The 14,801-nt window shown below is 56.2% G+C and overlaps 1 protein-coding gene and 1 long non-coding RNA gene across 2 annotated transcripts; one reads left to right on the plus strand and one right to left on the minus strand.

The window, feature by feature from the left end:
- Positions 1 to 1,210: 1,210 nt before the first annotated feature.
- On the minus strand, positions 1,211 to 10,368 carry DOLPP1 (dolichyldiphosphatase 1). Its single transcript, XM_045563230.1, has 8 exons — positions 10,190 to 10,368; positions 6,551 to 6,651; positions 6,228 to 6,312; positions 6,030 to 6,129; positions 5,719 to 5,817; positions 5,056 to 5,184; positions 4,487 to 4,576; positions 1,211 to 2,701 (listed from the first exon to the last, which is right to left on the minus strand). Exons 1-8 carry the CDS (start codon positions 10,263 to 10,265, stop codon positions 2,665 to 2,667), a joined length of 717 nt encoding a protein of 238 aa, XP_045419186.1. The 5' UTR covers positions 10,266 to 10,368; the 3' UTR covers positions 1,211 to 2,664.
- Positions 10,369 to 10,453: 85 nt separating this feature from the next.
- LOC123646376 lies at positions 10,454 to 14,499 on the plus strand. The gene is made up of 3 exons (XR_006737886.1): positions 10,454 to 10,495; positions 11,727 to 11,935; positions 13,995 to 14,499. It is a non-coding gene; the product is annotated as an uncharacterized LOC123646376 (long non-coding RNA).
- Positions 14,500 to 14,801: the final 302 nt, after the last annotated feature.

Raw genomic sequence — 14,801 nt, forward strand, 5'->3', positions numbered from 1 at the left:
ATCCAACGGTCTGAACGTTACGCCAGTGGCGCTGTGCCTTGGGATGAAGTTTCTAGTGCTGGCATCTACTATCCCTTTTCTGCTGGTTCTCAATCATGGTGTCTTATTTCCTTTCATACATGATCATCTTTGTCTATATCTTGTTCACTATAATTTAAAAACTATTTGACAAATAATTTTAAGTCCAGGATGAAAGCTCCTTCCTCCAGAAATTTGTTTGCTTCTGCCACACACTACCAGTCTGAAGTCACCTTAACTGAATGTTAAGGTCCTGTAGACCACTGGGGGGACCTAGACCCAGCCGTCATACCCATAGGAGGATGAGATTACTTCTGACTCACCCTCACCCCCAGGGTGTAGCTGTTGCATAGCTCAGTGGATCAAGGATTAGACTGCCCACCTTGGGTCAGCCCTTGGGTTTGACTTGAGTTCATCTCACTCCTACCAGGCTCTAAAAACCCAGCTTGGTTTACAGTTATTTCTTCCAAAGCAAGATATTCACCCATCTACACACTCAGGAAGTACTGAATTAAAGTAGAGATGTTCATCCTGGCGCCTTAGGAAAGGCAAGCCAGCTGCCCCCGTCCTCAGGCTGTCCTGCACAGGAGCAGCTGGGCTTAGTGCGAGCAGAGAGGGAGATGGAGACTGAAACTTCCTGAGGCTGAAGAACATCCATTATGGGACACGGGGGCCCCTGGAGAGAGGTAACCAGAAGCTGGATAGACCCTGGTGGAAAATGTCAGGAGGTCATTCAAACCCTTGCCAAGGGGATGCAGGAAAATAGGTATCTTTGAGATGGCTACGATTTTTTTTTTTGAGATAGGGTCTCACTCTGTCACCCAGGCTAGAGTGCAGTAGCCTGATCATATAGTTCATTGTAGCCTCAAACTCCTGGGCTCCAGCGATCCTCCTGTCTCAGCTTCCCAAGCAGCTGGGACTATAGGCGTGCACCACCACTCCCAGCTAATTTTTTAATTTTTTGTAGAGAGGGGACCTCACTATGTTGCTCAGGCTGGTCTCGAACTCCTGGCCTCAAGCAATTCTTCTGCCTCAGCCTCCCAGAGAGCTAGGCTTACAGGCATGAGCCACTGTACCAAGCCAAAGGTTATGATTTATGATCTTTACCATGTCATTGCCCATAAGGGTCACATGTCTCCACAGCCACTCCTAGCCTCCTCTCGTGAGCTCAGTCAACATCTGCTCAAGCCGCCAGAGTTTAAGATTTTATTTTAAAACAATAGTAAACAATTTCATTGATTTTTCTTAAATCAAACCACCTCACACTCAACTTGTCTCAGGCAAAAAGTAAAAAATAAAAATAATAAGGGAAGAGGAGGGAAATGTGGGAACTGACCTACCTTCCCTAGAAATAAGCCCCTGGTCCTGGCATCCGGAATGGCTTTTGGACACTGTCTTTAACAAATGAGAAAAGAAAGCACCAAAATATTGTGCTTCAGCAGCAGGTTAGGAAACCTCCACAAAGAAATAAAAAGGGGGGGTAGGATTGGAACACAGATCCCGAGGGGCCTAGTTCCGTTCTCGAAACTTCCGAGAGCCTGGAAGCATCCCCTGTCCACAACTCTGTTTCAGAGCAATTTAGAGCTGGGTTCCTTTAAGAGCCTCCTCTGAACTGGGCTGGCAGGGATCTGTGAGCCCACACCCAGGACACAGGCTCGAGGATGACCCCAAACAGGTTCCCAGCCAGTCAGAGGTGGGTGAGGAGGGACAAGGACATATTCAGAGCACACAGAGGGAAGGGCAGGGGACTTCAGGCACCCACTGCCTCACTCGTCTCCTCCCAGCTTCTGTCCCTTGCACTTTGTTCGAGTGGGATGAGGACTGACTGCTGCTGGATGGCGGGACAGGAAGAGCTGTAAACAGCTTGGGTTTGCTCACCCTCACGTGCAGGCTCTTTTGTCAGAAAAGGACTATTGTTTTGGGGACAGGGAACCAGAGAAAGCCCTTGTGGTGTAGGGTCAACCTGGGGTAGAACACGGTAATAGCAGCCGCCAGACGCGTGCTCGCTCTGGGCCCTGCTCCCAGACAAGGAAACACTGAACGAGGTTCTGGAATGGCAATGGTGGCAGAGAGGGCACAGAGGATGCTCCCCTCCTCCTGACTGCGCCCCCAGGCCACCCCTCAGGCCCAGGGAGAGGCAGTCTGCTCCCTGGGCTCAGGGTGAAGGGCCTGGGGAGCGGACCTGGGCCCCTCTTCACACAGGACAGCCACTGGAGAGCAGCTCTTCCAGCCCCATCTCCAAAATCCTGTCTGCCTTCGAGAAAACCAAAAAATAAATAGTGTGTACTTTTCATGCCACCTGGAATTCCTGGCCCTGAGACCAGAGGCTCGAGCCCTCCTCCTCTGCCCCACAACCAGGTGCCCACACCAAGGACACTTTCCGCCAGGTCGGGGGCTGGCAGCAGCACAGCGAGGGTCTCTGGCCGTGTGGCCCCAGGCAGCAGGCCCTCCATGGTCCTGGCTGAGGGGCTGGCTCGGCCCTTTGGTCCACCTTGTTCATTAAAATTAAAATAAGGAAAAAAAAGGCTCCACTTGGTGACTTGGGTCTGTAGAGGTCTCTGCTTCATCCCTTGTCTGTCATTCTGTCCATCCTGCAAGGCATGGTGCAGGCCAGATCTGGAGGCTGGGCCCAGCCACACCCACCAGTCACTGCAGTTTTGTCCCCAGCTTACGTTGTCTGTTCCTGCAAAATGGCGTGGGGGTCAGATGTAGGGATACCCGGGGTTCAGTGACCTAGCCCCACAAACTGTCCCCACCCACAGTCTCATCTAAGTGGGCAAATGCCCACCCCCAGTAGCCAGTGACTGACCCACATTGGGCTGATCAGAGCTTCTGCTCTGGGACTGGGATCTAGGGAGGGTCACTGTCTCTGGCTGGGCCTGTACCACAGATGTCTCAGCTCTGGAGTCCAGGAAGTGGAGCCAGGAGATTGGGGCAGGGTGGGGACCGGGATGAGACAAGAGAAGCTAGAGTCTCCCTCACAGACAAGCCAGTACACACGGGTTCTGTTCCTATCGACCGAGACAGTCACAAAAGGGTGGTGTGCTCTCCACCGGGATGTATGTGAGCAAAGGCGGGAGAACCACTGATGGCAGCTATAGAGGGGACTTGAGCACCAGGTCTGGGCTGTGGCTGCATCCACAAACGGCCAGGAACCTGGGGGAAGCAGGGATAATCACCCCCATTTTCTAGAGGGGCTCACTGGGGCTCAGTAGGGAGAATGGGGCTTGTCTAGGGTCCCAGTTAAAATCTAGAAACCCAACCATGGCCCACAAGGTCAGGCGCGATCTGGCCCCAGCCTCCCTCACATTCCTCCTCCTCACTCCCTGGGATCCAGCCACGGTGGCTTCTGTCTGCCTTGGGAGCTCTGCACATGCTGTTCCTCTGCTGAGAACTCCCCCTGCCAGCCCCCAGCTTCAACAGCCTTGCTCCTGGGAGCCAGCCCGACCACCCTGCCCGCACATCAGGCTCCTGTCACAAGCTCTCAAGCATCTGAGCTTCACTCCATGGCTCTGACTGATCACACAGGTAGGTACATCGTTTCTTGTGCCTCCACTGCCTGCCGTGAGCACTGCGAGGGTGGACACAGGGCTGTCCCAGTCTGTTACCCCAGCACATGGCCTGGCACCGACAGGTGCACACTGGGGTCTTGGTAAATGAAGGCAGGTGGCAGCTAGTTAGGGCAGGGTAAGGCTGGTCTGGCCTCTCTGGGAGCCAGGTGGAGCACGCAGCCAGGCCAGCTGGGGCCTTTCTGCCACTAATGGGATTGCCCTGCCCTGGCCCTCAAATCCCCTTTCCTCACGGATCCCAGGCTTCAGCCTTAAGCTTGTTAGGATAATTTGGACCGTGATGTACTAAACCCATTTCCTGGCTGCTAGGGCACCCCACCCTGCCCTGCCCATGGGTCCTCTCACCCCTCCTCAGGAAACCTCCCAGGCTTCCTCTAGAGCCTCGGCTGCCCTCTGAACCTGGGGAGGAGCCAGCCTCCCCAACCCTGCAGGTGCCCCACCCAGGATTTGGAGTGAGTGAGTGAAAGAGCATGAGTCAGGAGACTCCAAGCCCAGCTTTGCCCAGACTTGCCGTGCAGGCCAGCCTCCTAACTCAGTGTGCCTCGGTTTACGCAGCTACAGGAAAGTGTCTGGACTAAACAACCCCAAGGAATGTCCGCACACAGGCACCCTGAGCCTCCCCACCGCCTGGCTCTCTGGTTCTGGACCGCAGAGGTTAAGAGTGTGGGCTCTGGGCCAGACAGCCTGTGTTCACAACCCAGCTCCCCCACCCACCATCTGCAAGATCTCAGGCAAGAGACTGCCCTTCTACTCTCTGAGCCTCAGTATTCTCATCTGGAAAACAGGGGCCATAGGAGGGTCTAATGAGGCAATGCAAGAGAAGTGCTTAGGCAAGAGCCTGGGAGCCCTCCAAATACTGAGACAATGGCCGCCTGGGGACTGTGCCCCACTTAACTCACCTGGCTTCTGCCCGGGTTACCGTGTACTCAAACCAGAGTACGTTGGGAATGAGGCTTGTGTCTCGGATTAGGAAGAACTCGGAGATAGGCCTGGAGAGACAGACATCCAGAAAGCCAGGGCTGCATCAGGGCACCAGGCTGTCACCAAGCCAGACACCCCCACCAGTGCCTAGGGCTGGTGCTGCACCCTCCCCCACTGCCTAGAGTTTTGCCTGGCCAGAGACCCCAGAGCCACTGAGAGACCCAGCTGTGTCATCTGTGTCACCTCAGACAGGGGCACTGTCCCAGGACACACACAGCCCAGCAGGACTCAGGCTGCTTTATAAGTCCCTGAGAACCTAGGCAAGGACAGAGGATGGCATTCTGGTGTCTGGGCCTGAAGAACCCTCCCAATGTCCCTGCAGCAAACCCTTTGGGGAGACGGAAGTCAGGCAAGTGGGGCCCAGGCATGGGGCCTCCCAGAGAGACTGAGCTGGAGTCAGGACTCCTGGGTTCTCCCAGTGACAGCCCATGGCAGGAGCGTGCAGAGGCCACAGTGCCAGGAAAGGTGGGAGGGGCCGGGCAGTTACCAGGCTGCTATCCTGGGGAACAGCGGAGTGAGGACCTCCTGGGTGAAGACAAACCAGGCGACAGCCATGAGGCTTCCAGCAATGCCTCCATAGAGCACCTGGCTCCAAGTGTGGTACAGCAGGTAGACCCTGGGCCAAAGCCAGAAGGGAAGTTTGTGAGAGCCAGCCAGAGACAGGCCTGAATAATCCCCCATGCCCAAGTGCCAACTTCCCAGGGACCTGTGCACACGCAAGAGGAGACATACAGATAGGACACAGACTTCCAGGAACACAGTCTCAGATCTACTTCCAGAAGGAGGCAGGGCACTGGACCCCAGTGGCAGCTCTCTTGTCTCTAGAAGTGAAGGGATGGTTTGGCTGGGATTTGCCCCCCCTCTGCCCAGCCCTTGGACTCTGAGTTTGTCTGCAGTGGGCTCCTCCAGAATGCTGGGAACAGACGACCGATACATGGAGGTGTCCTCAGAATCCTGGGCTCAGCTGGGACTGGGCTACAAGGGGCAGCTGGAGGCCGCATCCTTTTAAAACTAGAGGCCAGGGGCCCCTTTCCCAGCCCTGCCCTACAGGCTCTGGCAGTAGGGTCCACGTGGGGTCCAATAGGGACCAATAATCCAGCAGGACCCCAAGGGGCAGGGTACAGGGTGGGGGCTCTCCCTCCCTCCATACCTGCTGTAGGAGACTAGAAAGGCCGCGGTGAGGAGCCCCAGGGAGAGCACGTGCCTCCACAGCAAGTCCAAGAACCTGGCGTTGTTGGTTTGGTGCATTCTGGGAAAACAGGCCCGCCAGATGGCCTCAGCCCACAGCCTGGAGCCCAGGCTTCCCAAACAGTCCCCGGCCCCATTCAAATGGTCCTGGGCGCCTCTGCCTTGGCTGCAGTTCCTCCCACCACAAGGGGTGTCCTAGGGGCAGGCAGTGAGTCCCCAGCAGAGCCCAGCCTGGGCAAGTTCAGGGCTACCCTAGCCGGGGCAAAAGCTCACCTTAAATACAGGAAAAGGAAGGAATAGACGGAGAAGAACCACATAAACTGGGAATGGCTGGAGGGCATCCCGTACTTGGTGCCCACTGCTGCGTGGGGACCTGGGGGAGAGAAGAGACCAAGGCATCATGGGAGGATGTGGCCCTACAGTAATGCCCCGACCTGGGGGACCCCCAGGCCCCCACAGCCTGGGCCCTACCTCCACAGGGCCGCGGCTCCTGGATGACGTGTTTGATCAGCCAGTTGACCCCCTCATTCAGTGCCAGGCCCCCCAGGAACGAGATCTGCTGGGGAAGATGTGTGGTCAGCTGGGCCTCTGTGCACCTGCTGGCCAGCACCCAGGCCCAACTATGGTGGCCACTGACTGAACCTCCCAGCCCAGCCCAACTAGTGAACAATCCAGAAGCAGCCAGAAGGCTCCACACACTTTAAGACAGGTGGGGGCACGGGAGGGAAGGCAAAGCACCTGGGATGAGGGGGACACTGGGGAGCGCTGGAGGGGGCAGGCAGGGACAGACTCACCGTGTGCAGCTCCCGCTTAAATATGATGAGGGTCACAAAACCAACGATGACAAATATAGGGCTAAGGCTCAGATAGGCAAGGAGGTGGCCAGAGAGATCACCTGGAGGAGAAGGGAACAGAATAAGGACCGGGCACAGCATCAGAAGAGGGGCCGGCCCCCTGCAAGTGAGGGCCAAACCCCAGCAAGCCAAGTGGGGCCTGAGCCAGAAAGGAGGTCCCAGCAGGGCCTGGAGCACAGAGGGGCAGCAACGGACGCCTCCGTTTACCAGCTGACCATGCCAACTTAGTCCTGGGGATAATGGACCGTGTCTATTACTGAGCTCTAAAGCTCATTTGTCAGGCATTTGAAGCAGCTGCCTTTACCATCCCCATTTTATAGATGAAGAAACTGAGTCCCAGAGGGGAATGTGACTTGCCCAAAGTCACATAACCAGGAAGAGGTGGGACCTGGACTAACATCCAAGTCTTTGGCCTGGTCCAGACACTATACCCATCACCCCTGCCACAGCAGGAATTTGAACCTGGTCTGACTCCAGAGGCAGGCGTGTGAGAGCCTCTGCAGTACCCTGCTGTGCTGGGCTGCCCCCGTCGAGCCCCGGGCCCCCAGGAGAGTCTGATATTCTCTGCACACCACACAGACTTGGGCCCACACTGAGGACTGCAACAGGGACTCAGCCCAAAGGGCCGCCCATGTGGTAACAGCTTCTCGCTGCTTTGCTACTGGCAAGAAATTGGCTACCTATTGGCTACCTGCTTTTGACACTCCTAACAGGCCTGGGATGGAGGCATCGTGAGGACCACTGGTCCCTTTAAGAGATGTGGACACTGAAGCTAAGAGATGAGAGCCACTTTCTCCCTTGCCCAAGGATAGGGCTGAGGCTGAGTCCAAAGGCCACCCTTGCCATCTGAGACAAGGCAGCTACGTGGCCAATCTGGGGACTGAGGACATGGTTCAGTTCCTGTGCCAGCTTCGAGGCCTGCATGAACTTGGGCAAGGACTTCACCTCCCTGAGCCTCCGCTCTCTCGCCTGTGGAACGGGGACAGTAGTGCCTACCTCCTACAGCTGTGTGAGACTTGATGTGATGGGGCCTGTGAGACACCCAGCTTGGTCCCTGTCACCCAGGACACTGCCACGTTGGGGCAGAGAACCCAGTGCGGGAAGTGACCCAGGCCACCAGCCTGGCCTCACACAAGCAGCAGGGCAGGTGCACACAGAAGGCTGAGCCCAGGTTCCAGGCCCGAAGAGATGGGTGCACACATGCCTGGCCTTGTATGTACCTAGGATCGGGCTGGCTTGGAGTTGGCCTGGGAGAATAGGGCAGCCTGGTTAAGTTAAGCACCTGAGTTCAAGTGCTGGTGCTGCCACAGTCCCACTGGGTGACACTGGATGAGTCCCTTCCCCATCCTGGGCCTCTGTCTCCCCACCCAGACGAAGAGGATGGCCTTCATCAGCCCTGAGATTCTGGGTCTCTCTGCTGATACCCGCAGCCCTGGGCTATGAGGACAAGGAGTGGCTGGTGCCCCCAAACCTTTGGCCATCACCATGGCCTGTGCCACAGCCAGCACTACCCTGCGGCCCTCCTATAGATGCTGCCACGGACTCTGGCCTTGCCACTCTCTGATCCAAGACCCCCATGACTCCCACTGCCCTTGGGACAAAGCCAGCTTACCTGGCCCTACAGAGTCCTGGCCCCGCTCCCCTCCCACCCTCTGCTATCCAGTTCCAGGGACCAAACTCTAGTTCCCCGAATGCACCATGCTTTGTCCTATTTCTGGACTTTTGCATACAGTTTCCCCCACCTGGGATGCTGTCTGGATTAACTGAGCAAACATAAATTAAGTACCCACCACAGTGGTAAAAAAAGATAGACACACCCCTGCTAGTGCAGAGCTCTCAGTCTGGCAGAGGAATCTGTCATTAGGATACAGTTCATGATTCACTAGTTAGGGTAGATATCGGGAAAGTGTCTGCTCTCCCTCTACACTGAAGGTTCCGTGGGAGTAGGGATGGGGTCTCTTCACACTCCACTCTATCACTGGAGCCCAACAGCCCAACACAGTGCCTGGCCTTTAACTGGGCTAAAAAATGATGTCAAATGAATGGATGAAGGAGGCAAGCATCAGTCTGATAAGGGGTATGAAGAAGAGGTAGTGCAGGGGACCACAGAAGTGTTTACAGGACTAGGCCTCACCAGATGACCCCAGGCTCAGCTACGTCTCTCATTACAGCCTGCACCATGCTGCTCACAACTGCCTGAGCCTTCTTACTTGTTCGATTGTGAGCACTCCGAGAAGCTACTCTGAGGCCAGGGAGTGGCAGTCATGAAGGTGCACTGGCCTCAGCCAAATCTTTCTCCCTCTCTAGGCTTTGGTTTCCCTCCTACAAAGTAGGAGTTTTTCACAGTGCAGGAGTGCAGGGACATATCAAGCCTATTGACCATGCTAAACCCAGGGCCAGCTGAGGGCCAGCCAAGGGCCTAGCACTCAGGAGGTACTCAGTGGATACTGGCTGAATGAATGGATGGATGAATGGTGGGTAGCCAGGTGGGTAGGGCCCTGCACCTGGCAGGGCTGCCCCACCTCCAGAACACACAGGAGCAAAGTTCTCTGGCATCCAGCCCTGGGGCCCTCAGCAGGGCCAGGTTCTCACAGCTCTGCCCGAGAGCAGCATGAGCAGGCTCTTAGTGGGGCAGCCAGGGCTCATGTACAGCCAGCCTTACCTGGCACTCCATCATCTACCCAGGGAGGTAGGATAACATTGGGTGCAGGTATTCACTGAATGCTTACTGTGTGCCAGGCACTGTGCTCCGCCCTTCTCATTACTCCTGTTACTCGATTCTCACACCAACACCAGAAAGGAGGCACTGTAATTAGTCCCACTCTAGAGATGAAGCAACCGAGGCACAGGAGGCACTTGCACAAGGCCTCAGCCTCAACTGGAGCCCAGACAGGTCCGACCCCACGGCCCACGACGGCACCACTGTACTAGACCGCCTCCAGAACGGTTACTAATGGACCTCCCAACTGGAAAACCCTGTGCTTAGAGAGGTGTGTCTGATGGGGAGTTCCAGAAGTCAGGATCCCGGAGGCTGCCTGCCCCCATACAGGGTCCCCTCTGTTGTGGAGTTGTGCCCTGTTCAGGGCGTGGCACCACAAGTACTCAAAAGCCTGGCCTCAGCTTACACACTCCCTGCAACCGGGAGCTCTTTCTCTTACAGACAACCCAAAGCGCCGTTTGAAGGAAACAGGCACTCCCTACACGCCGGGGAGGGGGTGCGGCCTCTCCGGCTCCGGAGAGGGCGGGGAAGAAGGGCCAAGGTCCAGGCCAGTGATCCTCTCCCGCCTCACACAGACCCCCGCCCCATTTCAGCCCACCCGCGCCCCGGGACCCAATAGAGCACCCCGGCCGCGCAGCCGCAGAGCGCGCGAGCGAGCGGCTCACAATTTCGCCCAGCTCATCCCCGCGCCACTGCGCCTGCGCGGCGCGCGCGCCGGCCGAGCCCCTCCATGGCTCACCATTTGACAGTTCCCACCCCGGTCCCCCGGCACCCCCTCCGCGGGCTCGCACAGGCCGGAGCACCCGAGGCTGAGGGGCTGGCCCCGGGAAGGCGTCCTCGGAGCCGGGGCCGCCTTTTACCTGCAGGATACTCGACGTGGGTGAGGGTCACCGGCCGCCATGAAGCGGGGAGCGAGCACTGTCCGTCCGCTGCCATCTTACCCGGAGACCGGGCTTCGCCGAGCAGCCAATCGGGAACCAGGGGGGCGGTGGTCCTGACCTATCACGCCGGGGAAGCGCTGTGCACCCAATCGGAGGCCGATACAGGTAGCGGCGCAGCCATTCAGCGTGCAGGCCTTGGGGCTGGCCCGAGCGGCGAATCAGAGAGGGGGGGCCCTGGGAACCAGAGAGCCGACCCAGCCGGCGCCCAATCTGGGACGAGCACAGGTAGGTGTCTGGCCAGTCAGGGAAGGGGAGGGTTCTAGCACAGAACAGGGAGCATAACAGCCAATCGGAAGGCGAGGCTGGCTCAAAGTGTGGACAGGGCGGACCAATCAGGCACTAGCTTGGGGGGCGTGTTGAACTTTGGTGGGAGCTTTGGTTCTGCTGGGACGTGCTCCCGGAGTGAAGGCTTCCCTGGTCCCCTGACGGGACCTGCGCGCCCAGGAGGGCGTATGCTTGATGCCGAAATGCAACCTAGGCACCAGGGGGTTTGGAGCGACCCACTTTTAGTTATGAGTAAGTTGAGGCCAGAAACCCGGGGGGGGGTTCATTTTCCTCTTCCCTATACTGAGCGGCGAAAGGGCGAGTAGACGACCTTTTGGTTGAAGTGTATGGGGTGGGGGAGGGAACTCCTGGGTCGGGTCCCACAGTGGCGCCCTAAACGCTGTACAGAACGGAAGCTTAATTGAAGTTAAGGATTCCTTCCTTCTTTCATTCATTTAACAAAGATTTATTGATTCAGTCACATTTATGCTACATTGAAGCATCTTGGGAGCATTTGAAACAAGAAGTCGGTTTCCCACCTACCCCTCAATTTTCCCAAAACATTCCTGTGTAAACAGCGACACCCTCCCACCCACTTCTCCCTCTCGTACCCCTATTCTGTCTCCAGTTAGATAGAATCTGTCTAGGTGAGGCGCGGACGCGGGGGAGGATCGGCCTCATCTCGGTCTCCTAGCCTTTGTTTATGCCTTTCCGCTGCCTGGAACACACCACCCCTCCTGCCCTACTTTGCCGGGCCAAATCTGGCTCAAGTGTCTGTTCCCACTTACACTTCTCCACGGCCAAGTGACGGGCCTCCACTGGGTTCCCACGGTTGCATCCCCTTTCCTGAGTGGGCTGGGGAGATGATGGCAACTCAGACCCACCAGCGAGCCAGGAAGGTTTCCTGCCCTTAGCTCAGCTGTGCTCACTCCCAACCTGGCCCAGCCTGGGCTTGTCTGGGTCAGCTGGCCCCTCTTCCCTGTCACCTGCCCTCACCTTCCTCAGGCACTGCCATTATTAGCCTCTGAGAAACAGGAGGTGTGAGGAGTGGGCCATGAGCTTCCCAGAACAGTTCTCTGGGGCAGGGCCGCTATCCTGGGTCTGGGCTGCATTGCCTCTCCCAAATAGGCCTGGAGAGGCAAAGTCCCTGAAACACAGGCCTGTCAGACCATGGAGTCCTGTTGCCTTACAGGGAGTGTGTTCCTGAGGAAGCAAAGAGGATGAGGAACTACAAAATGAGCGGGATTATCCAAGGTGGGGTTTTCCTGGCAGAAGGAACAGCATAAGCAAGTGTCCTGAGGCTGAAGTGTGGCTCAATGAAATGTGCGACACACCTGTGATCCCAGCACTCTGGAAGGCCGAGGCAGGAGGATCCCTTGAGCCCAGGAGTTCAAGACCAGTGTGGGTAACCTAGAGAGATGGCTGTCTCTTCAAAAAATTTTTAAAAATTAGCCAGGCATGGTGGCACATGCCTGTAGTGCCAGCTACTTAGGAGGCTGAGGCAGGAGGTCAAGACTGCAGTGAGCTATGATTGAGCCACTGCACTCCCGCCTGGGCAATAGAACGAGACCCTGTCTCTAAAACAATAAAAAAGAAATGCCCAAGAGGGAGGGGGCAGGTGTAGGGAAGGCAGAGGTTGGCAGGGGCCTGGCCACCTGAATCTTTGAGGGCACTGTTGGTGGTGAGGACAGAGGGGAGCTCAGAAGGATGGGCTGGTTGTTTGGTTTGCTTTTTTGCTTAAATTGAAGTATAACATTCATAAAGAAAATTCCAGAAATCAAACGTGTACAGCTTGATGTAGTTTCACAAACTAAACACACTTTAAGCAATTCACAACCCATTCTACTAAGCAAAGTATCCCAAGAATGGAAAAATAAGCACCACATGTACTCACCATCAAATTGGTTTCACTGATCATCACCTAAGAGCACATTTAGGAATAACATTAATTGGGTGTCGAGCAGATGTGGTGGGGGATGGGTGTACACATACTTAATGAGTGCGATGTGCACTGTCTGGGAGATGGACACGCTTGAAGCTCTGACTCGGGGGGGGCAGTGGGGGGGCAAGGGCAATATACGTAACCTAAACTTATGTACCCCCATAATATGCTGAAATAAAAAAAAGCAGTTCCTAGATCAAAAACCAGGACCTCAGGAGCCCCCAACACCCCCTCCCGTCACCCCAGGTGACTTCTAACTTCTAACACTGCACGTTAGGTCTGCCTGGATTTCCTGCTTCCTACAAGCAGAATCCTACAGTATGTGCTTTTGGATGTGTGGCTTCTTTCACTCAGTATTATGGCTGTGAGGGTCAGCCGTGCTGGGGCCTCTAGTTGAAATTTGTTCCCTCTCATTGCTGTGTGATATTCCATGGTGTGAACACCACAGTTGACTTCCCATTCTACTTTGATGGACATTTGGGGTGTTGCCAGGTTTAGGGTGTTACCAATAGTGCTGTCTTGAGCATCCTTGTGCACATATTTGGTGTACCTGTGGGTTCATTTCTGACGGAGATGTGCCTATGAGCCATTGCAGGGTCCTTTAAGATGGAAGAAATGACATAGTCAGACCTACTGCACGGAGGACGAGGGCTGGGCAGTGCGGGCACGAGGAGCCCCAGGGGAGGCTACAGGAGCCGCCTGCCTCCTCCCTCTGAGCTGAGGTTAGACCAGGGTCTTCCTGACATCCCTCTGTGTAGCCTGTGAGGTGCTGTATCCTTAGTCCTTCATGTTGTGTTCACAATAGCCCTGCAAGGCAGCTCTTAATGCTCCCAGTTTATAGCTGAGGACAGTAAGGCACAGAGTGGCCAACTATTTGCCGCAGGCACCTGGCTAGTAGGTGGCAGGGCTGGGGTTTGAATCAGGTCTGCCTGATTGGCAGGCCCAGGTTCAGAACCAGCCTGCGTCTCATGAACCAAACTGCTGGCCATCTCCTCCCACTGTCCCAAGTGTCCTCAGACAAGCCCCCAGACCCCAGCTCTTCTAGAGCCCCAGCTGTCCTAGGGCAGGGTCTGGCCTTACACCTCTGGCCTCTCCTCTGACAGGGAGTTCACAGACAGGGGGTCCCCGAGATTAGAGGCACAGATCTAACTCTGCACTGCACCCTGGCCACACTGGTCTGTGCTCAGAGTCCCAGCAAGCCCCTAGGAAATTCTCTTCCCCTCTCTGGGCCTGTTTCCCCAAAACATAGCAGATGCTGCCCTCTAGACTAGAGGTACATACATTCATTTCAGGAAATATTTGAGTTCCTCAGCCATGCCAGACCGTGTGTGGGAGTCAGGGATGAAGAGGGAACACAGCCAGCTGTGCACTGCCCTCACGAAACTGTCGTTCCGGTGGAGGCTGTAGAACTCTTGGATCCTGAAGGTGCTAGTTAGAGAGACAGATGGACTCAAACCGGAAGTGATAGTTTTGGTTGTCAAAACTTCTGAGAGAAACTATTCATTATCTTTGTCTTAGAAGCTCCTGGAGGGCAGGACCCGGAGTTCCACACACCATGGGGCCAAATGCCTGAGACAGAAATGGTCAGACTCATCCCCTGGGCTGCCTGGAGCATTTGCTGATTTCTGTCATGTAAGTACTCTCTCCGGGGTCCTCCTCAAGCTGCTGTCACGTTACTCGGGAGAGAGCTGGGAAGAGCCTCACAGCCCCCTCTGGAAAGCGGGGTGGTGCAAGCTCCAGCACACTCCACCCCGGCCTGGGCAGCACCTCACACGAGGTGTGGCACACAGTAAGTGCACAATAAATAGTCATTCTCCAACTGTCCTGTCACATTTGTGCCTGCGTCCTGGAAGCCATTTGTATTGTAATTCAAACCACTGCTCATTGAGCACTTGGTGTGGGCCTGTCACGGACCAAAGACTCAGTGCTAGGAGAACCTACCGTACAACCGCATGAGTCAGCCGGGGATGCCAGTGAAGCCCCATGGCTGCTCGTGACCGTGCTCACACCACGGGGCAGCGGATAGCGCATTGGGCTGGGGTTCAGGGGACCTGGGTGTCCAGCCTGGGGCTGCTGTGCGCGTGCTGTGTGCACTGCCAGGGCCCCCACCCCTCAGGATCTCTCCTTTCCTCAACAGGGGGCTGGTCTCAGTTACCTGCCCTTGCGTAACCACCATCCCCATTTTATGCCCAAGATCTGCAGTCTTGGCTCGGCTGGGCAGCTCGGCTGGGGTCCTCCTGCAGCTGGGTACTCAGCTGGGGCTCTGGGGCCCAAGAAGGCCTCCCTCAAGTCTGGCAGTGAGCTGAGGCTGCTGGCCAGGGCGCC

This window comes from Lemur catta, chromosome 10, assembly GCF_020740605.2.
Source record: "Lemur catta isolate mLemCat1 chromosome 10, mLemCat1.pri, whole genome shotgun sequence".
NCBI lineage: Eukaryota > Metazoa > Chordata > Mammalia > Primates > Lemuridae > Lemur > Lemur catta.